Source organism: Mixophyes fleayi, chromosome 6 (genome assembly GCF_038048845.1).
Source record: "Mixophyes fleayi isolate aMixFle1 chromosome 6, aMixFle1.hap1, whole genome shotgun sequence".
Taxonomy (NCBI): domain Eukaryota; kingdom Metazoa; phylum Chordata; class Amphibia; order Anura; family Limnodynastidae; genus Mixophyes; species Mixophyes fleayi.
In genome coordinates, this window is record NC_134407.1 from 215,897,998 (window position 1) to 215,923,127 (window position 25,130).

A 25,130-nucleotide genomic window follows, 5' to 3' on the forward strand; every position below is an offset into this window, starting at 1 on the left:
TCCAATTAACCTACTAGTAGGTTTTTGGAGTGTGGGAGGAAACCGGAGCACCTGGAGGAAACCCACGCAAACACGGGAATAACATACAAACTCCACACAGTGCAGACTTCAGGTAAAGGAGATGGAGGGTAACAGGAACTCACTGGAGAGTGTTGAGTTTGGTACTCTTGTGGACAATGGTGACAGGTAGAGTGTTCCCCTCCACATCACCTCCTGTATATCCCTTATTATACAATAAATGTATAATACCACTTTCATACTGCCGCCCCTGCAATATCCCGGGTTTTTGAAGCCGGGTTTTGCCGGGGCTCGGAGCGTCCCAGCTCAGAAACACCATTCATACTGCACCTCGGACCCGGGAATTTCCCGGGTTGACCCCATTCATACTGCACAAGTCTGTGCCCTGGCAATTTGTGGGAGTCATCACCAGAGCAGTTTTCATTGGCTGAAAAATGGTGATGTCATTGAAAGGTGACTGGTTAATGCTGGAACACAGCATTTATATGTCTAATAATCTGGGGATGTGATGATTCACGCAATCAATATAATAATGTGTATAGTATTTGGGATCTAAGTACCTTTCTTCATCACTCAGCGACTGAACTTATCATTCGGATTCCTGCACAATATTTACAAAAAGGTATGGTAAGAAGGTGTGTACCAAGATATTGTGATTTAAAGGTGCAGGGATAATAACTATTGGTGCTTAGAATTTAATTTTACTCTATGGTAATAAAATTAGGCAGCAACTTGACATGTACATTGAGCTTTCTTCTTTGTGACCCCTCTGTGGCTGAAGAATGAGCATTATACAGCTGCAGGGACTGGCTAAATGACCTTTAATTGTTGATGACCTTTATATACTACTTATATTCCAAATTTAGTGTACTTGTAGCTCTATTCTGGTTGATGTTCTTAATTTTCTCACAATCCAAACCCAATTACTATATTTTACTCTTTCCCCTTTTAATAAAGAATAAAGAAAACTGAGAGGTCACCTTCAGTTCCAAAAAATGTATGTACACAGCACAGTAGAATCACTGTGAGATATGCTGCACACAGATCTGTACTATAAAACATACCCCTCACCATTGCCCCACAGTTCTTCATGATTCACTGACAGGCAGACAGCCAATCATCTAGTTTTCTGTGCAACCCGGGTTGAAAAACCCGGGTTTTTCCATTCATAGTGCAGGCAACCCGGGTCCAACCCGGGAATTACCCCTCGATAAATCCCGGGTTGAAGACCCGGGTTTTTAGACCCGGGATTTTTGACTTGTACCATTCATACTGCACCGTTTGAGCTCGACCCGGGAAAAACCCAGGATTTTGGTGCAGTATGAATGGGGTATAACTCACACTTGTAACAAACACAAACGACAACTAGAGCTGAAGTGAACCCTTGGCTCCCTATTCTCTGCATTATCATATGAGAGCAGGACTTTCTCCTGGGTGACTTCCTGGTGTAGAGGGCAGGGTGAGTGCTCGCCTCAAATTGTGTCATTTTGGGCACAACTGCAAGGATTTTACTAGTTGGCAAGCATGGAGATAGATCATCAGATATATTACATCAAACATATAGATAATTAAATTGACATGAGATAGACTTATAATTAGTTATATAGACATGAGGTAGGTAGATAAATAAATAAGGTATATTGAAGAAAGATGAACATTAAAGTACTGTTCTGACTGTAAATGAAAAGCAGCCATTTTACTGTAGCCACTTCTTCAAAGATATGAAAATTGAATAGTCGACAACATTTATTTCTCTGGGTAAATATATATGTAAATCCTGTGTACACCAGAACTCCAGCACTACCTCTCTGTCACCTTCATGTAAACACGAGGATTAGACATTTAAGCGGCGGCCATTTTCCTGTAGACCACATCTTCTTCCGAGAGGACATGGAAATAACTCTCAGACATTCACTGTCCTGTCCCCATCTACATCTCTTTATTTCTCTGGGTGAATACAACGTATACATCTTATATACACCAGAATTACTGTACAATCTCTGTCTCCTACATACCAGCACAGGGGTCAGATACTGGAGCGGCGGCCATTTTGTTGTGGTTTATGGCTGTAAGTCTATGATCTGTTCTCTTAAATAGACACATGACTACAACTCCCATAATACACAGCGTGATGCTCTCTCTATTTCCTGTTATAGGTCATGTGCAGGATCTGTGTTACTGAGCTGAGTGTCTTCTGAAAGAGGTAATAACTCTGATATTATTATTATTATTATTATTATTATTATTATTATTACTGAGCTGATTGTTTGCTGGAAGAGGTAATAACTGTGATATTATTATTACTGATCTGAGTGTCTTCTGATAGAGTTAATAATTATAATATCATAATTATTAATTATCATCTTCAATAATAATAATATACTAAGATGTGCTTACTGCACACCACAGATTGCAATGCTTATTGTTATATTTTATTTATAAAGCGCCACAAGGGCCTGCAGTTATATTACCATACAATATAGCAGAACAGTACATTACAGTACAATTCAATACAATATAGACGTAACAGTACAGTACACAACACAACTACGAATAGATAAACAAACACTCATTTTCAATGGTCTCCAAAATTTGCCATGGCCCAGAAGAGCTTTCTAGAGTAAAAGCATCTGAGGTTCATGACCCTCTTTTAATCGAAAAATGGTCATTCCAAAGATCACAATTAGCCTAACAAGGGTGTCTGATGACCACACATAAGTAACAATGAGTAATAATACAGTGCAAGAAGGGACTGATGGGAGGAGATGTCATGACATTTGACTTATTTTTGGAGGGGAAGTGGGTAGCAAAGTCAATAGCAGAGAGCGATGAGGGGAGTAGGGGGAGAGAAGAGGAGGAGTTGGCAAATGGTGGGAAATAGGCAACTGGGTTGGAGGATTGGGTGGAAATAATAGCCTTAAAGAAGGATGGTTTTTAGAGTGATAGGATAAAACTGTAAGAGGCAAGTATGGATTTGAAGTGAAGGAAGTCAGCAGGAGCTTGTGACTTTCTCCAGAGCCGTTCTGCACTACAGGAACATTTTTGAAGATAGCGGGCAGATAAGTTTGGAGTGCCACAGGGGAGGCGGGGAACACCGAAGCTTGATGGTGATTGCTGGGCCGCCGTCAGAATCGAGAGCAGTGGTGAGGGTGTGATTATAGAAGGAGACGGCCTCGTTGGGACAAGACAGGGTGGTAATGGGGGAGAGGAGTGAGACCAGGGAGGAGGACAACGTGGTAGGATCGGTGGTGTCAAAGTTATGCCTGGTGAGAGTAACTTTAGGGGCTGGGGAAGGTGAGAGGGGTGGAGAGATGCTAAAAGAGAGTAGATGGTGGTCAGAGAGTGGGAAAGGTAAATTGTTGAGATCGGCGACAGTGCCGAGATGTGAGAAGACCAGATCAAGGGAGTGGCTACTGCGGTGGGAGAGAGAGGAGGTCCACAGAGAGAGACCAAGTGAGGAGGAAAGGGAGAGAAGTTTTAAAGCAGAGGGATTGTCTATGGGCATATTAGGTGCAACATAATTAAAAGCAGTCAGTGATTGGATTATTTATTTCTGGCACCGATACATTTAATTACAGAATATAATTTTCTTGTTTACATTCCTTCTACTGCATTACAGGATCTTAACTTCAGACGTCTCCTCATGATCATCCCTTCTCTATAAGATCCAGAGTTCACTATTCGACTGATTGACTGAGTATGTACAAGGACAGGAAAGAGATGATTAAGAGGATATTAAATCTCACCCTGGAGACCATCTACCTGTTGATTGGAGAGGTGAGGGATTCTAGGAGTGTCATAGTGACATCACTCATCTCCACTAGTAAAATGAACTGTAGAGTTGAGGAATTCTGGGAATTTTACAGTGACATCATTCTTATCTCTATTCATAAAACAGGGACAATATTGTGAAATGAAGTGAGGTGTTCTGGTAATGTCATCATTACTTTTCATAGTGATATTAGGGTCTCTCTCACTACACAGGATTACACCGTAGTAAAGAAGACATCTGGTGAGCATGTGACACCCAGCAACAGACCCCGTGTGTCAGGAGGATTGAGCAGGACCCAGAGCCCCATCACGGTGCCTCCACCTCACTCACTGATACATGAGAGAAACAATGACCAGAGGATTCTAGAACTCACCAACAAGATCATTCAGCTGCTGACTGGAGAGGTGACTGCTGGGAATGGGACATTATACAGTAACACCAGGGGATGTGTCTGGGTGATGACTGTATCATTGTGTGTGTCAGGTTCCTATAAGGTGTCAGGATGTCACTGTCTATTTCTCCATGGAGGAGTGGGAGTATTTAGAAGGACACAAGGGTCTGTACAAGGACGTGATGATGGAGAATCACCAGCCCCTCACATCTCTGGGTAAGAGGAGACTTTCATGTATTGTAAAGAAGAGCAGTTTTGAGGGCTACATATACATATAACATTATAATCACATATAAACAACATATTCAGTCACTGTGTATTTCCTACAGGTGGACTCAGTAACAGAAATACCCCAGAGAGATGTTCCCGTCCTCTTTATTATCGGGATTCTAGAGAGGAAAATCAAAATATCCCACAGGATTATCAGGTAGATGAAATTGAGGATCTACCAAATTCCAAAGAGACTCCACACTGTGCGATCTATGGAGGAGCTCTGAGGGACCTATGTTATGGGACTACTTCTTTTTATTGCAATGATTAAATCAGATGCAATATTTTTATTGTGTTGTTGGTATTTAGAGTGAAAACCTGATAGATATTAAAGTAGAAGAGCGAGAGGGAACAGAAGAGACGTATGTGAGGGGTGATCAGCAGTGTAAGGAGGAGGAAATCCCTACAGATATCAGCACAGGTGAGTAATACACACTAAATACAGAAGTCACATATTCTCCTTGTTCAGTCATTATAACAATCTCTTATTCTACACCCTCCTCTGTCAGTACAGATTAATGAGGGATTGGGGTTGTCCTCGGCCATCAGTCCCTATCTGACACCTGTTCTTCTCCTCACATCATATCATTGTGTGTCCAGTCTCCTCCCCACACACTATCTGGTGGTTGTCATACACCTCAGTACAGGGGGCTTCAGTCTGATCTTCATTCACAGACCCTAGACTGTGATCCAGTCACTGACCAATGTGAAGAGGCCGTGTGGGACATTGTCCCTGATCTTCTGTGTGCACTGACTGTAATAATATCTGTGCATGTGATACTCAGCACTGATTATCTTCTGATTTAGACTGCACTGGGCTGCACAATATCACTGTAACTGTGAATACAGGGTAATTCAAAAGTCGCAGTACATCCTTTTATTTCAAAAACTCTACAGGAAACTGGGAAACCTGAATACTCCAGTAAGGTATGGGTGACGTGGTCTATCTTTTACGGTATGTACCAAACATGGGCGCCATCTTGAAATCGGCCAATCGGCCCAATTCCTGTAGAGTTTTTGAAATAAAAGGGTGTACTGCGACTTTTGAATCACCCTGTAGAATCACATTTACATGTTAATATCTTCCGCATGGAATCACTCCTTTATAAACATTTTCTGTTTCTATACATGTACCATTGTAATGAAGTGATCAGAAATTGCAGCTGACACAGTTCTTGTATGGAAATTGCTGCTTCATAAATTCTGGTCACTGTAATTTCCTCCACATTATATCTTCAGCTTCTTATTTAAATGTATTTATCCAGCAGATCAACTTAGCAGCAGGAATACCTTGGTGGGGCCTGCCATGTTATCTCCAGATGGTGACATCACACAAGATTCTCCAGAAAAAAAACCCATTACCCCAGATAATGATCCAGTACCTCACAGTGCAGATATATCATCTGATCCATCTCATTATGGGGAAAGTTCTAATAACGCAGATATTGTTACACATAATACAGCTCCTAAAGGGGATAAAATATTTCCCTGTTCTGAGTGTGGGAGATGTTTTACAAAGAAAGGCAATCTTAATGTACATCTGAGAATTCACAGAGGCGAGAGGCCATTTTCATGCTCTGAGTGTGGGAAATGTTTTACACACAAACCTAATCTTGTTGATCATAAGAGAATTCACACAGGCGAGAAACCGTTTTCATGTTCTGAGTGCAGGAAATGTTTTCCAAGGAAAGCAGAACTTGTTACACATCAGAGAATTCATACAGGCAACAAGCCATTTCTATGTTCTGAATGTGGAAAATGTTTTGCAAGGAAATCAATTCTCATCGGACATCACAGAATTCACACAGGTGTAAAGCCATATTCGTGTTCTGAATGTCCAAAATGTTTTATAAATAAATCATTTCTTGTTAGACATCAGAGAATTCACACAGGTGAAAAGCCATTTTGTTGTTCTGACTGTGGGAAATGTTTTACCCAGAAGTCTGGACTTCTTAGACATCAGTTAATTCACACACATTAAGGATGTTGAAAATAAAGGTATTTTATCTAAAAAAATAATAATTTTTAAACATAAATTATTTCCGTAACCTTAGAAACATAGAATTTGACGGCAGATAAGAACCGCTTAGCCCATATAGTCTGCCCATTGTTTTATTAACCTATGGTAACCTTAAACCTTATTTGATCCCTTATTCTTTATAAGGATATTCTTATGTCTATCTGAAGCATGTTTAAACTGCTCTACTGTATTAGCCTCTACACCATCTGATGGGAGGCTATTCCACTTATCCACTACCCTTTCTGTGAAGTAGATTTTCCTCACATTTCCTCTGAACCTACTTCCCTCTGGTGTCAGTACATGTCCTCTTGTTCTAGTACTTCTGTTCCTTTATAGAATGTTTCCCTTCTGTACCTTGTTCAAACCCTTGATATATTTGAAAGTTTCTATCATGTTCCCCCTTTCCCATCTCTGTTCCAAACTATACATAGTAAGATCTTTGAGTCTTTCCAGGTAAGTTTTGAGCTATAGGCCATGCACCATTTTAGTTGCCCTTCATTGTACAGTCTCTAATGTATTTATATCCTTCTGGACATAAGGCCTCCAGAACTGAACACAGTTTTCTAGATGAGGCCGTACCAATGACCTATACAGTGGTATTATTACTTTTCTATCTTTCTCCTACTGATTCCTCTCCCTATACACCAAGCATCTGACTTGCCTTTCTCATTGCTTTGTTACATTACTTACCTGCCTTTAAGTCACCTGAGATAGTGACTCCTAGATCTGTTTCCTCCTCAGTAGTTTCCATTATAGTGACATTAATACTATATTTAGCCTTTGGGTTTTTGAGACCCAAGTGCATGAATTTGCATTTTTTGGCATTAAACTGTAGTTGACACTCTCTTGACCATTCTTCCAGTCTACCTAGACCATTAATCATTTGTTTTACTCCCTAGTGTGTCCACCCTGTTACATATCTTTGTGTCATCTGCAAAAAGGCATACTTTCCCTTCAATACCATTAGCAATGTCTCCAATTAAGATATTAAAAAGCACTGGTCCAATTACAGATCCTTGAGGTACTCCACTGGTGACCTTTCCCTCCTGTGAATGTTCTCCATTTACTATAACTCTCTGTTTTCTATCCTGCAACCAAGATCTTGACATGACTCTGTATTTATCTCATCTCAGGGCGTATTCTAGGGAAGATAATACCTGTACCCAAATCCTATGTGATATTCATGTATTCTTATTCTTCATTTAGTCATTGGCTAATTTCAATTTTTGAAGATGATACTATCTATGTGGTCATTAACATTCCTTGTGAGATGTTTTATCATTAAATATTTGGGGCTAGATTTACTAAACTGCAGGTTTGAAAAAGTGTTGAGATGTTGCTTATAGCAACCAATCAGATTCTAGTTATCATTTATTTAGTACATTCTACAAAATGACAGCTAGAATCTGATTGGTTGCTATAGGCGACATCTCCACTTTTTCAAACCCGCAGTATACTAAATATGCACCTTGAAGTTAGTGGTATGTACTTCATGCATATTACAGTGTGTTGACTCTTGAATCTATGTCTTGGGATAGCTAATAACATATGGTGTAAATAAAAAATTTACTGTACTGGTGCCTTCCTGCTTTCGCTCTAATCTTGTAATAGGACTCAAGACTCCATTGGCAACACTCCACGATCTGAGACACCGCTTACTATGGAGACGCAGCAGAGCTGTACTCCACACCACAGGACAGGCAGTCCTTAAGTCACTTACCGCTGGTTACTTCTTGAGACACTGACTCAAGATTCTGCTACCATGTTACAGCAAGGTGTTTGATCCTGGTTTGGTCATTGTTGAATATTGCCCAGTAAGCTGCTATATCAAGTCCTGGACAATTCACTGAACATGGGGAGAGGTCCAGAAAGCACAGAGCGGTAACACCGTGACCTGGCAGAAAGTACCACTTGCCTAATAGATTCCTTGTGGCAGTATTAATATCTAAGTGAGATTACCAACACACAAGTCACATACCTGCTCTGTATTTGCTGCTGGCTTCTCTGTGTGCTCTGTGTAACTACTGAATCTAGGAAACTGAAGTGGGCTGACCATATGTGGGGGGATTCTAGGGCTTGATGCTGTCTGTAGGTGATATTTGTTGGGAGTATAACAACAGCTTCAGGCTAAGTATTACTTGAATGACTATACTAGTGGGGCTGTAGGTGGCGCTGAATCTTACGTTGTCGCTGTGTAGTCTCTGTTCTGTGGCTGAGTACTCTCTTATACTTCGTTATATGTTAATCCTTCACGTTGTGAGTTTCCTTATAATCGTGCTCCTAAAATTCTTTCCCACAATCATTCCCTGCATGTTGATCCTTGATCATAGAAGCATAATCTGCAACATATGAACACTGATGTGTGAACACCTGTGGGAGTATTAGACTGCTCTTCTACACACTTTTAAGTTCAAAGAGGGGTGATAGTAAACTATTATATGTTACTGTGCACTGTTCCTATTTACCAGATTGATGTTAGTTACTGTGAACCTCTGAAGGATAAAATAAACCTGATTTATTTTTCGTCAATCTCGGTGTGAACTAAAAGTCCTTCCATGCACTGGTTCCCAGCCCCTCGTCCCTACTAAAGGGTCCAGTTAGACCAGGTTACCACTGAGACACAGCAGAGGGAACTCATCCAAAATTAGTCTTTGGAATAGTTATTTTCCCTTAGGTATCCTTTAAGCATCTCATTAACTAAAACAGGTTATCGGCCTTTCTAGGGACATCAGGGTACTATCATAAATTTGTACCTCAATACAGCAACCTGGCCAAACAACAGGGTAACCGGATGGGATAAAGAGCATGCACACGTTGGTGATGATACAGAGGTGCAAGTTTACATTTATTTCACTGACGGATGTTTTAACCCAATGCTGTTATTTTGTACATCCCAGACTGAGCTCTAAACTGATACTGTCATGTGTAGGCTAGGAGTTGTACTGAGATACTAGATGGTAGTTCTCCACAGATAATTACCCCCTCATTTGATTACACAAGATATCACAAGACAAAGGCAGATTATTACATTGGATCCTTGTTTTATAAGATTATCACCCACAAAAAGGGCAAGCCCCATAGAAAGGTGGATGGGCTGTCCAGAACTAGCCAAACACAGCACCACGCCAGGAAGCGACCCACTTGGACAGGACTTTAAGCCCAGCACCTGTAAAGGACAGTGCACTCCCTCTCCTCCAGGTGTGCCCCCTGCTATGATATGCCGAAATTGCGTCATTAAGCCCTCCCTCCACCACATTCATGGAGGATGCCTAATTATCTGGGAGGAAATTCTGGGAGAGCAGACAAGTATGAGATAGATTTGAGATAGGAAGATAGATATGGGATAGATAGTTATGAGATAGATAGAAATGGTATAGAGATAGATAGCTATGAGATCGATAAATATGGGACAGATAGTTATGCAATAGATAAATATGAGATACATATGGGATAGAAAGATAGATATGGGATAGATATGAGATAAATATAAATAAATGATGATGATGATAGATATGGGATAGATAGATAGATATGGGATAGGTAGATAAATGAGATAGAGATGATGCATAGCAGGGTCGGAGTCAGATGATGTGAAATCGCGTTAATAAGCCCCATCTCCACTACGTTCCGGAAGGTTGTCTACTTTTCAGGAAGGAAAATCCAGGACAGTAGACCAGTATGAGATAGATATGGGATAGACAGATCTTACTTGCCAACTCTCCCAGAATGTCCGGGAGACTCACGAAATCTAGGTTGGTCTCCTGGACAGAACCTGGCCCCCTCTGTCATCGCACGCCAAGACCTCAGAGACCTCCCGAGCTCAACTTTCAAAAATTTATATGAGATAGATAGATAGATAGATAGATAGATATGAGAGCAGACCTTTCCCCTGGGTCACTGCCTGGTGTAGAGGGCTGGATTGGTGCTCGCCTCAAATTGCATCATTTTGGCCACAACTGCGGTGTGATGATTTTAATAGTTGGCAAGCATGGAGATAGATCATCAGATATATTACATCAAACATATAGATAATTAAATAGACATGAGATAGACTGATTATTAGTTATATAGATATGATATGAGATAGGTAGATAAATAAATAAGATATATTAAAGAAAGATGAATATTAAATAGACAAGTACAGTTCTGAGTGTAAAAGAAAAGCAGCCATTTTACTGTAGCCACTTCTTCAAAGATATGAAAATGAAATAGTTAACAACATTTATTTCTCTGGGTAAATATATATGTAAATCCTGTGTACACCAGAACTCCAGCACTACCTCTCTGTCACCTTCACGTAAACACGAGCATTAGACATTTGGGCGGCGGCCATTTTCCTGTAGACCACATCTTCTTCCGAGAGGACATGGAAATAACTCTCAGACATTCACTGTCCTGTCCCTATCTTCATCTCTTTATTTCTCTGGGTAAATACAACGTATACATCTTATATACACCAGAACTACTGTACAATCTCTGTCTCCTACAAAGCAGCACAGGGGTCAGATACTGGAGCGGCGGCCATTTTGTTGTGGTTTATGGCTGTAAGTCTATGATCTGTTCTCTTAAATACAGACACATGACTACAACTCCCATAATACACAGCGTGATGCTCTAGTTCCTGTTATAGGTCAGATGTGCAGCATCTGTGTCACTGAGCTGAGTGTCTGCTGGAAGAGGTGATAACTCTGATATCATTATTTTTATTATTATTATTATTACTGAGCTGAGTGTCTGGTGGAAGAGGTAATAACACTGATATTATTATTATTATTATTATTATTATTATTATTCAAACTTGCCAACTCTCCCGGATTGTCCGGGAGACTCCCGCATTTTGCAAGAGTCTCCCGGACGAGTGTGGCAATCTCCCTGATAGGAAGGGGGAAAAATTTAGTTTAAACGCCGCGATTAACCCGGAATCGCGGCGTTTAGCCCCGCCCCCACTGTAAAATGACGCGATTTGCGTCATTCCGTCACGGGGGCGGGGCCAAAATGACGCGATTTCGCAGCCCCGCCCCCTGCACGCCCACGTCCCAGCCGGCATCTCCCGGAAAAAAAAAAAAAAATGTTGGCAAGTATGTTATTATTATTATTACTGAGCTGAGTGTCTGCTGGAAGAGGTAATAACACTGATATTATTATTATTATTATTACTGAGCCGAGTGTCTTATAGAGATAATAATTCTGATATTATTTATAATATAATATTATCAGAATTATTCATTATTTAAGAAAACTCACCGTTCAATAATAATAGTATACTGAGATGTGCTAACTGTACATCACAGATTGCAATGCTTATTATTATTATATTTTATTTATAAAGTGCCACAAGTGCCCTTAGCACTGTGCAGAACGCATACAGTAAAACAGTCATATTATCATACAATACAGCAGAACAGTACATTACAATATAGACATAACAGTACAGTACACAATACAGCTACGAATAGCCGAATAAACACCTCTGGTTATTAATATTTTTCTGTGTATAGTAACCTACATCAATCATTGTCAGTGGTTTCCAAAGTTTTCCATGGCCAACTTTTTTGTCTTGTGTATTTGTAGGGGCTATGTCTCTGAAGGGTGTGTTATGACCACACATAAGTATGTCCATTGTAACATACCTGACAAGATTATAATGTCCGTACATTTCTTTGTGTGTGTTAAGGTGGGTCAGTGACATCATGTGGACTTTAAATTATTTTGCCATTTTGACCAACAGGTTCTGTACTTTACTTATCTGAAATGTTTTACTACTCTAATACATTACTAGGTACTGTCCCAGCTTGTTTAAACCCATTTGTCTGCGTAATTCTTAGCCCATTTCTGAACCAGTGCTGCCTGATGCAGGTTTTGGATTGTTTGCTGACTTTTGCACCTGAGCTACCAGCCCTGACCTCAGACTGTATCTACCAATCTCGTGTCTGTCTGCAGCCACCTACCGGGACTAACTGCATGCTTCAGCAAAGTCAGTTACACTCTAGTGAAGACTCGGTTTTCCATAAGACTTTGCACCCCTGATGTAGTTGGTAGTATAGTAGGTCCACATTAGGACTTGTAATAAAACACTACATTTAGGTCCTTCCCAAAACCTTCTGCCTTAACCAGCTGTCTAGTTATAGGAAGAGGTGATTCTGTGAAATGTTCCCCATTGATCTATTTATCAGGCGCAAGTGGAGGATGACCACAGAGTCAACTTTGTTCGTGCTAGTTTACATGGTTGACTTCAACCAAAGATGGCTTCCATGGTAGCAAGGGGTATGGCCATTTCATAAAACTTTTATTATTATTATCTAATAAATATAAGGCGACCCCAAAAGGTCTGCAGCACCATACATGACATATACAGATGGCAGTGATCCATAACACTTTACATGAAGAACTGTTAGGATTCCTAGTGCATTCACAAGGCAGCAACAGAAGTATGAAACCAAAATTCTTTATTCAGGCAAAATATAGGACAAGGAATCTGTTCTGAGAATATGCAGATTTCAGAAAGCAGGATTAACAGGTATACTCCAAACACAGTTAGGAACAGGTGATTAATGGCAGTGAATGCAAATACAGTTTAAATGCAGGGATAAGAATGGTGAGTTACCCAATGCCAGGATGCAAGAGTCTGTCCAGGGAAGCAAACAGAGGAGTAGAGTCCAGTGACCAAGCAGAGGTCTGAGCAACACAAGTATAAGCAAAGTCCGGAAGTTTTGCCGAAGGTCAGGGCAACAGGCAAACAAGCAGGGTCCAGGAATTAAGCCAAGGGTCACAAGAGAAGATTTAGCAGTAATGGCGCAAACACAGGAACAGGAACAGGGCGGCGGCAGCAGCAGCCAGGAATAAACAAATGAACTGCACAGAGCACAGCTTGAGGCAGGTATTTGAAGCTGAGAGCCAGGTGCAGTTCTAATTAGGCATAATGCAAGGAGATTAACTCTTTCAGGCATGTAAGAGAGCAGCAGCACCTCTGGTGGTATGAGGTACTGCTGCTATATATAAAGAACAGGCAGAGTCGTAACAAGAACAAAATACAATGACCAGACATTATATGTAAACAAATATGCAGAGAAGACATTAATGCAGATCAAATTATTTACGGGACTGTGAGTGAGAGTGATGGAAGTGACGAGCGTGAATTAGGCCTGAGATTAAGAAAACAGTGCTAGGGAAACAGGACAAGAGCTACAGAGCGTGAGACACAAATAGCGTGGCATCGATAGGGGCAGTGGGGGTGAAAGCCGAAACAAGAGTTAGGAGGAAAGCTGGTAGACTTGAATGAAGAAATGAGTCTTAAAGGCACGCTGGAAGCCTTTGAAAGTAGATGCTAACCTGATTGGTTGGTGAGAGATTGTTCTACAGCTGGGTAGCAGCCTGGGCAAAGTTTTGAAAGCGGGACTGGGAAGAGGTGATCAGTGAAGTAGTGAGGCAGTGGTCATTAGCAAAGCGGAGGGACCGGCGAGGAGTGCAGGTTGAGATGAGGTTGGAGATGTGGGGGGGGGGGGGGGGGGTTATTGAGAGCTTTGAAGGTGAGGGCGAGGAGTTTAAATTCAATTCTGTAGGCCACAGGGAGCCAGTGTAGCGACTGGCAGAGAGGGACAGCAGAGAAAGAGCTGAGAAAGGCAAAAATAAGGTGGGCAGCAGCATTGAGGATAGACTTAAGAGGAGCAAGGTGAGAATCAGGTAGGCTAGAGAGAAGGAGGTTACAATAATCAAGGAGAGTGAATAAGAGTTTTGGGGGCTTCCGTGGTGAGAAATGGGTTTACGAAGCGGGGGAGGATGGGATGGAGATAGGGTACACAGGGGAGGGGGGCAAAATAGATAGGGAGGAGAAGAGGGAAGAGCAAGAAGTGACTGATGGGAGGAGATGTCATGACATTTGACTCAATTTTGGAGGGGAAGTGGGTAGCAAAGTCGATAGCAGAGAGCGATGAGGGGAGTGGGGGAGAGAAGAGGAGGAAGTTGGCAAATGGTGGGAAATAGGCAACAGGGTTGGAGGATTGGGTGGAAATAAGAGCCTTAAAGAAGGATGGTTTTGAGAGTGATAGGGCAGAACTGTAAGAGGCAAGTATGGATTTGAAGTTAAGGAAGTCAGCAGGAGTGAGTGACTTTCTCCAGAGCCGTTCTGCACTACAGGAGCATTTTTGAAGATAACAAATAAGTTTGGAGTGCCACAGGTGAGGCGGGGAACAACGAAGCTTGATGATGATTGCTGGAGTGACAGAATCGAGAGCAGTGGCGAGGGTGTGATTATAAAGGAGACGGCCTCATTGTTACAAGAAAGAATGGTGATGGGGGAGAGGAATGAGACCAGGGAGGAGGAGAACGTGGTATGATCAGTGGTGTTATGGTTACACCTGGTGAGAGTAACTTTAAGGTTTGGGGAAGTGAGAGGGGTGATGAGATACTAAAAAAAGAGTAGATGGTAGTCAGAGAGAGGGAAAGGTAAATTGTTGAGGTTGGAGACAATACCGAGGTGTGAGAAGACCAGATCAAGGGAGTGGCTACTGCGGTGGGAGAAAGAGGAGGTCCATTGAGAGAGACCAGGGGGTAAATGTATCAAGCTGAGAGTTTTCCAGCGGGTTTGAAAAGTGGAGATGTTGCCTATAGCAACCAATCAGATTCTAGCTGTCATTTTGCAGAATGTACTAAATAAATGATAGCTAGAGTCTGATTGGTTTCTCAAACCCGCCGAAAAACTCTCTGCTTGATACATTTACCCCCAAGTGAGGTAGAAAGGAAGAGAAGTTTGGAAGAAGCAGGGTCTGAGGTATTGTCTATGGAGATATTAAAGTCCCCCAAGATGAGGGAGGAAAGGTCAGATGAGAGAATGTGAGGGGAGTTAGGTGGCAAAGTGATCAAGGAATTGAGAGACGGGTCCAGGAGGACGGTAGATAACTGTAACACGGAGGTGGAAGAGGCGGATGGCGTGTACCTCAAAGGAGGAGAGGGGAGGTTCAGTGGGAAAGACACAAAAAGAGCAGCAGGGGAAACGAAGTATACCAACGCCACCACCTTGCTGGTCCCCAGGTCTGGGTGTGTGGTGAAGGACAAGCCCCCGAAAGTGAGAGCAGGAGAGGTAGTGTTGTCAGGGGATAGCCAGGTTTCAGTGATGGGGAGCAGGTTGAAGGATCTAGAGATAAAGAGAACATGGAACTGTTCATTATACATCTAACACTCCCTGAGGAAGCCCCACTATTATTGGGGTGAAACGCGTTGGTGGACATTCATTATCATCTAGAAATTTACTTTTGATGTACTAGAAGCCACGTTTCCATAGAATCATCTATTTTATGCACCGCTTCTTATGTTCACTGACTGACAGTGATGCTGGCGCATCAGGGACAGCTGGGTACGAATTCAGCCTAGAACATCCTTGCGCATCCGCATATTCTTCCTGTGTCCGGATTGTTTTACTGCCGGAAGTTTGAATGCTGGACTCCTGCATTATGTGGTGTAATGGACTTAGAAACCTGTTTTTTGCATCAATATAAGGAACTTAACCCAGGCTGTAATTTTACTCTTTTGACTTTCTTTATAGCATGTTCATAAGTGTAATGTCAATAGCCAACACTGCTATTTGTCTACCATTATCAGGATTTGACCCAGGTGTTTGGAATCTACTCATACTTATATTGTGCTATTTGAGGACCCTTCACATAGACTGGCATTTTTTACAGTAGGAAGCTATGTGTTTAGGTTTATTACACCGTTAAGCACGAGTGGAATTTTGAAATTAAGAGACCATGTGATACACATTGACATTCTGACTTAGTTTAGAGACTCTATTTATGGCTAGCTGTGCATAGCTGGAATTAGGAGCACAGTATTTATTGCTGTGTTCCTTACAGACTTTTATATGCTATCTATTGGGTCTGGCCAGAACCTGTTTTATGCCATTGAATTATCACTTGCATGCTACATATTTGTTTTCTTCTTTTTGTTTTTGCTTATATTTGTGAAGTAATTCATTATTACTTCCAATAAATTTCATTACATAATTGTGCCTTAGGAAACTTACAATTATCTTTTACTTTTAGGAGCTTTCTGGAATTCACCCCACCTCCCCCATTTTTCCTAGTGGCAGCATTAATATATACACCTGGAGCTACGATTATTACTCTGTTTACTGTTTTCCAGAACAAGGATAGAGGCCAATTTGTTACAGACTGACCTGGCATTCCACAGACCACAGGATAGAGAAAGAGAGGGAAGAGGAGAAATGTGGATGATGTTTATGGGGTTGCTGGACTACAAGGGTGTGTATGATTTTCATTGAGGGGCGAGACAGGGAGAGAGGGTTGGAATCGGACAAGAAACAGAACTAGGAGTTATAGTTATATATTATTTCACATTATGTGCAATATAGTCAGTGATCGGATTATTTACTTCTGGCACCGATACATTTATTTACAGAATATAATATTTTTGTTTACATTGTACTGCATTACAGGATCTTAACTGCTGATGTCTCCTCATGATCACCCTTCTCTATAAGATCCAGAGTTCACTATTCAACTGATCTACTGAGGATGTACAAGGACAGGAAAGAGATGATTGAGAGGATATTAAGTCTCACCATGGAGACGATCTACCTGCTGATTGGAGAGGTGAGGGGTTCTGGGACTTTTACAGTGACATCATTCTTATCTCTATTCATAAAACAGGGACAATATTGGAGAGGTGAGGGATTCTATTCATAAAACAGGGACAATATTGGAGAGGTGAGGGATTCTGGTAATGTCATTATTACTTTTCATAGTGATATTAGGGTCTCTCTCACTACACAGGATTACATTGTAGTAAAGAAGAATTCTGGTGAGTATGTGACACCCAGCAGCCGTCTCTGTGTGTCAGGAGGATTGAGCAGGACCCGGAGCCCCATCACGGTGCCTCCACCTCGCTCACTGATACATGAGAGAAACAATGACCAGAGGATTCTAGAACTCACCAACAAGATCATTCAGCTGCTGACTGGAGAGGTGACTGCTGGGAATGGGACATTATACAGTAACACCAGGGGATGTGTCTGGGTGATGACCGTATCATTGTGTGTGTCAGGTTCCTATAAGGTGTGAGGATGTCACTGTCTATTTCTCCATGGAGGAGTGGGAGTATATAGAAGGACACAAGGGTCTGTACAAGGACGTGATGATGGAGAATCATCGGCCCCTCACATCACTGGGTAAGAGGAGACTTTAATTTATGGTAAAGAAGAGAGCAGTTTTGAGGGATACCTATTTAAATTACATTATAATCACATATAAACAACATATTCAGTCACTGTGTATTTCCTACAGGTGGACTCAGTAACAGAAATACCCCAGAGAGATGTCCCCGTTCTCTTTATTACTGGGATTCTAGAGAGGAAAATCAAAATATCCCACAGGATTATCAGGTAGATGGAATTGAGGATCTACCAAATTCCAAAGAGACTCCACACTGTGCGATCTATGGAGGAGCTCTGAGGGACCTATGTTATGGGACTACTTCTTTTTATTGCAATAATTAAATCAGATGCAATATGTTTATTGTGTTGTTGGTATTTAGAGTGAAAACCTGATAGATATTAAAGTAGAAGAGCGAGAGGGGACAGAAGAGACGTATGTGAGGGGTGATCAGCAGTGTAAGGAGGAGGAAATCCCTACAGATATCGGCACAGGTCAGTAATAATACAGAAGTCACATATTTTCCATGTTCAGTCACTAAAACAATCTCTTATTCTACACCCTCCTCTGACAGTACAGATTAATGAGGGATTGGGGTTGTCCTCGGCCATCAGTCCCTATCTGACACCTGTTCTTCTCCTCACATCATATCATTGTGTGTCCAGTCTCCTCCCCACACACTATCTGGTGGTTCTCATACACCTCAGTACAGGGGGCTTCAGACCCCACACTGTGATCCAGTCACTGACCAATGTGAAGAGGCCGTGTTTAACATTGTTCATGATCTTCTGTGTGCACTGAATGTAATAATATCTGTGTATGTGATGCTCCACAACGGTTATCTTCTGATTTAGCTGCACAATAACACTGTAACAGTGAATATATTCACATTTACATGTTAATATCTTGAAAACGGAATCACTCCTTTATAAACATTTTCTGTTTCTATACATTTACCATTGTAATAAAGTGCTAAGAAATTGCAGCTGACACAGTTCTTGTATGGAAATTGCTGCTACATAAATTCTGGGAACTGCAATTTCCTCCACAATATATCTACAACTTCTTAATTACATGTATTTATCCAACAGATAAACTTAGCAACGGGAATATCTTGGCTGGGCCTGCCATGATATCTGCAGATGGTGACATCACACAAGATTCTACAGAAGTAAACCCCATTACCCCAGAAAACCATCCAGTACCTCATGGTGCAGATATATCATCTGATCAATCTAATCATGGGGAATGTTCTCTTGATAACTCAGATATTGTTACACATAATACAGCTCCTACAGGTGATAAAATATTTCCCTGTTCTGAGTGTGGGAGATGTTTTACAAAGAAAGGAAATCTTAATGTACATCATCGAATTCACAGAGGCGAGAAGCCATTTTCATGCTCTGAGTGTGGGAAATGTTTTACACACAAACCCAATCTTGTAGAACATAAGAGAATTCACACAGGCGAGAAACCGTTTTCATGTTCTGAGTGCAAGAAATGTTTTGCAAGGAAAGCAGAACTTGTTACACATCAGAGAATTCATACAGGCAACAAGCCATTTCTATGTTCTGAATGTGGCAAATGTTTTGTGAAGAAATCAATTCTCATCAGACATCACAGAATTCACATAGGTGTAAAGCCATATTCATGTGCTGAGTGTGGGAAGTGTTTTACACACAAACCTAATCTTGTTGAACATATGAGAATTCACACAGGCGAGAAACCATTTTCATGTTCTGAGTGCAAGAAATGTTTTGCCAGGAAAGCAGAACTTGTTACACATCAAAGATTTCATACAGGGCACAAGCCATTTCTATGTTCTGAATGTGGCAAATGTTTTGCGCAGAAACAAGATCTCATCAGACATCACAGAATTCACATAGGTGAAAAGCCATATTCGTGTTCTGAGTGTGATAAACATTTTACACTGAAATCAGATCTTGTTAGTCATCTGAGAATTCACACAGGTGAAAAGCCATTTTTTTGTTCTGAATGTGGGAAATGTTTTACCCAGAAATCTAATCTTATCAAACATCAAAAACTTCACACAGGTATAAAGACATTAACACATACAGAACATGGAAAATGTTTTCCACAGAAGTTAGATCTTTCTAGAGATCAGAGTTTTACAACAGGTCAGACGGTATTTTCTTGTTCTGAATGTGGGAAATGTTTCACAATTAAGTCAAATCTTATGCGACATCAGAGAATTCACACAGGTGAGAAGCCATTTCAATGTTCTGAGTGTGGACAATCTTTTACATGGAAATCAAGTCTCGTTGATCATCAGAGAGTTCACACAGTTGAAAAGCAATTCCAGTGTTCTGAATGTCCAAAATGTTTTCTATATAAATCATCTCTTGTTAAACATCAGAGAGTTCACACAGGTGAAAAGCCATTTTCATGTTCTGAGTGTGGGAAATGTTTTACCCAGAAGTCTCATCTTCTTAGACATCAGTTAATTCACGCACATTAAGGAAGTTGAAAATAAAGGTTTTTTATCGGCAAAACACATATTTTTAAACATAAATTATTTCCCTAACCTTGGCATGGCTCTGTATTGATCTCATCTCAGTGCGTATTCTATTCTAAAATATTAACTGTACCCAAATCCTATGTAATATTCGTGTATTCCTATTCTTGATTTAGTCATTGGCTAATTTCAATTTTCCAAGATGATACTATTATTATTGTTCCTTGTAAGATGTTTGTCATTAAAGTTAGTGGTATGTACTTCATGCATATTACAGTGTTTTGACTCTTGAATCTATGTCTTGAGATAGCTAATAAAATATGGTTTAAATAAAAAATATTCTCTACTGGTGCCTTCCTGCTATCGCTCTAATCTTTTAATAGGACTCAAGACTCCATTGGCAACACTCCACCATCTGAGACACAGCTCACTAAGGAGACGCAGCAGAGCTGTACTCCACACCACAGGACATGCAGTCCTTAAGTCACTTACCTCTGGTTACTTCTTGAGACACTGACTCAAGATTCTGCTACCATGTTACATCAAGGTGTTAGATCCTGGCTTGGTCATTGTTGAATATTGCCCAGTAAGCTGCTATATCAAGTCCTGGACAATTCACTGAACATAGGGAGAGGTCCAGAAGCACAGACAGGCTAACTACAGAGGCTCACGTGCCTCACAGAAGGTCAATATGGGCAAAAACTGACTGTTGTTGAGCAGAGCATTCCTCGGCAAGAACAGAGTCTCGCTCTCTTATTATCACTCTATCCCTGCCAAATCATAGCAATCACAATGGTGGGTGTGGGGAAAAATCCCTAATTAGCAGTAAGTTAGTGTGGTATAGATGTTATGTCCAAAATTTTGCTTCCCTTAAGTTACATATTTTTCTCCAGATTTGTGTTTAGAAGGAACGTTATCATTCTACTCTAAAAACGTTATATATATATATATATATATATATATATATATATATATATATATATAGTCCCTTCATCGGGCTGGTTTATGAACAAGATGGTTTCTGGTTTCCATGTGTACACTCACAAGTGGGGCCTCAGACCTCAGAGAGTTGTACTGTAATTCACTCGTCATCCATTTAATGTATGACTAAAAAATCTTGGTGATTTTGTTTACCACAGAAACATCTCTACTACTACACATCTTCTACTGTTTAACCTGACATTGTAGCTGGCATTTTACATTGTATGACTTCTGCTCCAACATACACTTACGTTTGGAGCATATAATATAGAACAACAACAGTGATACTTAATTACAAGTAAAAATCCAAATATAAGGCCACATGTACATGGTTCAGTAATGCTGGGAAGGCTGTGCAGGGAGGTGATATGCTCTCTCCACTGCAAATTGCAATGTATATATTTCACTGCTATATTCTTGCACAAGTCACCTTGAGGTCAAACAGCTTTTGCTTGTAGACCATCAACTTGCAAAGCCAGGTTAGTGATTTCTCGTTTTATAGGGGTAATACTACTGCCCCCAAGAGAGAAAATTTGCAGTTCTGTCCAACCTCCCTGTTTTTGGAGATCTTGTCAGATTAAAAATAGGTCAGGTTCAGAAGCGGTAAGAGCGATCGGGACTGGTTTGAGAGAAGGTTCACTCCCCACCAGTGTTTGGCACTGTTGACGTAGAAGGCTGCTGAAAAGGAAATTGTGTTCTCCCGAATTATTAGCAAAAGAAGAGTGAGCATTTTATTCAAGTCACTGCCTGACTTAGCCATCTTAACAGGATAAAAATGAGAATCGCAAGATATGGGGGCCTATTTATCAAACAATATTCCCCTGTTAAATTATGTTTTTGGGGATTAACTGCAAAACTAAGTAAAGCTGACATTTATGAACATTGCATTGCAACAGATATCATAGATATCTGCTGCTTTGCGTTTGTGTTCGTTTTACAGAGCAGTCCCCATAAAAGTGTATGGGGACTGCTCAGTAACGCTATTTATCAACATCTGAAATTAAATTAATTTTGCTTTAACGTAATTGAAACTTTTCATTAATGTTAGGTCTGCTCCACAGAGCAGAGCTGGACAGCGCATGTGCTTCTGTCCTATCTGGTCCCCTCCCCCCACCTGAGAAGTGCCGTAGTGCCAGGGAGCTGTAAATGCTGAGCTGCTGCAGGACAAAGGCAGTAGTAAGAGCATACAGCCGCTGCAGGACAAAGGCAGTAGTAAGAGCATACAGCCGCTGCAGGACAAAGGCAGTAGTAAGTGCATACAGCCGCTGCAGGTCAACGGCAGTAGTAAGAGCATACAGCCGCTGCAGGACAAAGGCAGTAGTAAGTGCATACAGCCGCTGCAGGACAAAGGCAGTAGTAAGAGCATACAGCCGCCGCAGGACAAAGGCAGTAGTAAGTGCATACAGCCGCTGCAGGGCAAAGACAGTAGTAAGTGCATACAGCCGCTGCAGGGCAAAGGCAGTAGTGAGTGCATACAGCCGCTGCAGGGCAAAGGCAGTAGTAAGTGCATACAGCCGCTGCAGAGCAAAGGCAGTAGTAAGTGCATACAGCCGCTGCAGGGCAAAGGCAGTAGTGAGTGCATACAGCCGCTGCAGGGCAAAGGCAGTAGTGAGTGCATACACTCTACAAAATTGGAACAACACCGTTCCATCGTTGAATGAGTTCAGTTTAAAAATCTCGTTCAACAATACAATGGGCTTTGGAACGATCAATCAGTTGTTTGTCCTCTGATTGGTCTGATAATAACACTGTAGTGTGTACCGTGCCTAAGCCGAGTCCTATGTTTTGGACACTGCCACTACAGGGGAATTTATGAATGCAGTAATTACTGCCAAGTTACAGGCTTTAAAGTCTCAGTAGTGCCCTCTTCCACCACCCACCCTGTGGGCACTAACAGGAGCTTTACTCACTGGGACACATAATCCCATTAGTAACAGTGTATATAATAGGTCAATGAGAAACTTCAGGGCATCCATGTATATTTCCCACTCAGTTCTCTTTTCTGTGTACTAAATATTACACTCAACCCACCAAGCAGAATACAGTACACTCAGGATTTTGCAGTCAGTGTAGTCTTTTGTCACTTGCAATAAGTATCTGTGGGAGATCTTCACTGCTGCATAAAGAACACATATGGAGAAGGGTAAAGAGGTGCATGTTTTGTTTGCGTTTTCTGATATATATCTCATAATAGTTGTAATACAGCAAAAAATCTCTGTGCAAAATTCCTCAAAGTTATGTATTGTGATAGTGTCCTTTTGGTGGATGCTTATCACCTCCAGAGAAACACCCAGAGTAAACACCACAATCTAGACATTAAGGTGTAACTGACTCCCAATTCTCAAGATCATTGATCTTAACTCCTTCCCTAGGTGCTCACAACCTATTAGTATTAGTGATACTGGGTATCTACTTGTCACTGTGTTTGGTTACCAACCTATGTGCCTAGCCATGAATACAACTAATTATTTTAGACTGGCAGTTGGAACCTTTGCAAAAAATTTGGGAGGTGTCAGAAAACAAACATCACACAAGACCGTGACCACCAAGGAAATTTACGTTAACTTTATACAAGTTTGCTCTTTTGATGACCTCTGCATAGCCTGAACCTTTTCTGTGTGACTTGTGAAATCAGTGCTAATTTTAAGGTGATGCTTTGTGTTGTCCTGTTTTAGTTTAGGATCACGATTCACGAAGTCTCCAAAATGTTGGATTCCAGTGCACACTTTGCCTCCTTCTAGAGGAAGGAGGCAATTCAGGATGCTGTGCTTCATGTGACAATTTTAACACTGCTTCCTCTCTTTGACTTTGCTCTGTTCAGGGCACCAAGAGGGGAAGTGGGTAGTGTTAGGATGCCGGTCTCGTAATAAACTTACAGAACTAGCGGTAGAGGTCTTCACCTATAGCAGCCGCCTTTCCCATAGGGCTTGCTGTGCTCACAGGTATTCGGATGCCCCCAGGTCTTAACTCTTATTGTAGTGTAAGTTTATTAACAAAACCGCAGCAGCAGGGCCAAAGGAAGCAGTTCAGATGGTAATGGATGGTCAGACGTAAGCCAAGGTCAGGGGTGCAAAGCAAGCAGAGTAGTCAAGGTCGTCATGAAGACAGCTGGAACGCCATGGGACAGAGAGAAGCAAATCCTAATTAGCCCGCAGGCTTAATAGAAGTCCTGGTGCTAGCGACCGACTGTCCTGTATTGCCGGGGCGCGATAATCTGACAGATCGGCGTCCACCCTAGCAATGGTTGGGCCAAAAACCGTAAGTGATGTTCCGGTCATCATGGAGACGGCTGGGGCGCCAGGGACAGAGGGAAAGGAGTCATGGTGATGCCTGCGGCCACCACGGCTCATGACAGGTAGTAGTTATTAGGTGAGGGTATGGGGCTCCGTCTCCAAGAGTTGTATTGTGGGCCGGTGAAAGTGACTGCACAGACCAATAGCTTCATTTGGTCCGTGCAATCACATCTCTTGGACAGCGTGATCAGCACCAGCTCTTGCTGAAGCTGTTTGTGATTGTGCACAATTTTTCTTTTGCCATTCATTTCAGTGGCTCTTAAATACATGCACTAAGCATATTAAACTGCAAGGGCTATTGAATTGAATGGGAGAGAAGCTTCAGTAAACATTTTAAAAGTGTTCCTCAACCAGCTCTAGTCAGCCTGGTCTGGTTCAGGGGGACAACTAGTGCGGTGTTCCCCCCGTTCCTCATGAGCTAACCTGCGCCAGGCTTGAACGGCCCCACTATAACAGGGAAACCGTCAGAGTGGGGACCCCACACCATAGTGAAAATCAGTCCCAACCCTTTCAGCATGGGGCTGGGGCTGCAATACCTCCCACACTGTGGCTATTATAAGCAACCCATTGTCTGTGAGTACCAGGGGCAGACTGGCATCTTCTCCCCGGGCTGGTCCCATAGTGGTCTACCTTGGGCTGGGTCACTGGAACACCTGCATATTTTTTCCTTTAAAGTGTTCCTAATAGTCGAGTCTTGCCCCCCTCCGGGCTAAAATTTGCCAGCCCTCCCCTGGTGATTGCTAA

The 25,130-nt window shown here is 41.6% G+C and overlaps 2 protein-coding genes and 1 long non-coding RNA gene across 3 annotated transcripts in view; 2 read left to right on the forward strand and 1 right to left on the reverse strand.

The window, feature by feature from the left end:
- Positions 1-1,746: 1,746 nt before the first annotated feature.
- On the reverse strand, positions 1,747-2,070 carry LOC142160071 (uncharacterized). Its single transcript, XR_012693053.1, has 2 exons — positions 2,034-2,070; positions 1,747-1,965 (listed from the first exon to the last, which is right to left on the reverse strand). It is a non-coding gene; the product is annotated as an uncharacterized LOC142160071 (long non-coding RNA).
- A 66-nt stretch (positions 2,071-2,136) lies between these two features.
- On the forward strand, positions 2,137-8,045 carry LOC142159959 (uncharacterized). The gene is made up of 6 exons (XM_075214869.1): positions 2,137-2,221; positions 3,638-3,795; positions 4,003-4,397; positions 4,511-4,608; positions 4,761-4,872; positions 5,717-8,045. Exons 3-6 carry the CDS (start codon positions 4,313-4,315, stop codon positions 6,430-6,432), a joined length of 1,011 nt encoding a protein of 336 aa, XP_075070970.1. The 5' UTR covers positions 2,137-2,221; positions 3,638-3,795; positions 4,003-4,312; the 3' UTR covers positions 6,433-8,045.
- Positions 8,046-11,106: 3,061 nt separating this feature from the next.
- The window catches only part of LOC142095483 (uncharacterized), a 65,976-nt gene continuing 51,952 nt past the window's right edge, over positions 11,107-25,130 (forward strand). Inside the window, 8 exon segments of the mRNA XM_075178427.1 lie at positions 11,107-11,150; positions 16,609-16,727; positions 16,922-17,078; positions 17,259-17,450; positions 17,575-17,653; positions 17,769-17,866; positions 18,019-18,130; positions 18,728-20,112. Coding sequence (XP_075034528.1) covers positions 17,001-17,078; positions 17,259-17,450; positions 17,575-17,653; positions 17,769-17,866; positions 18,019-18,130; positions 18,728-20,112 — 1,944 coding nt within the window. The 5' untranslated portion in view covers positions 11,107-11,150; positions 16,609-16,727; positions 16,922-17,000.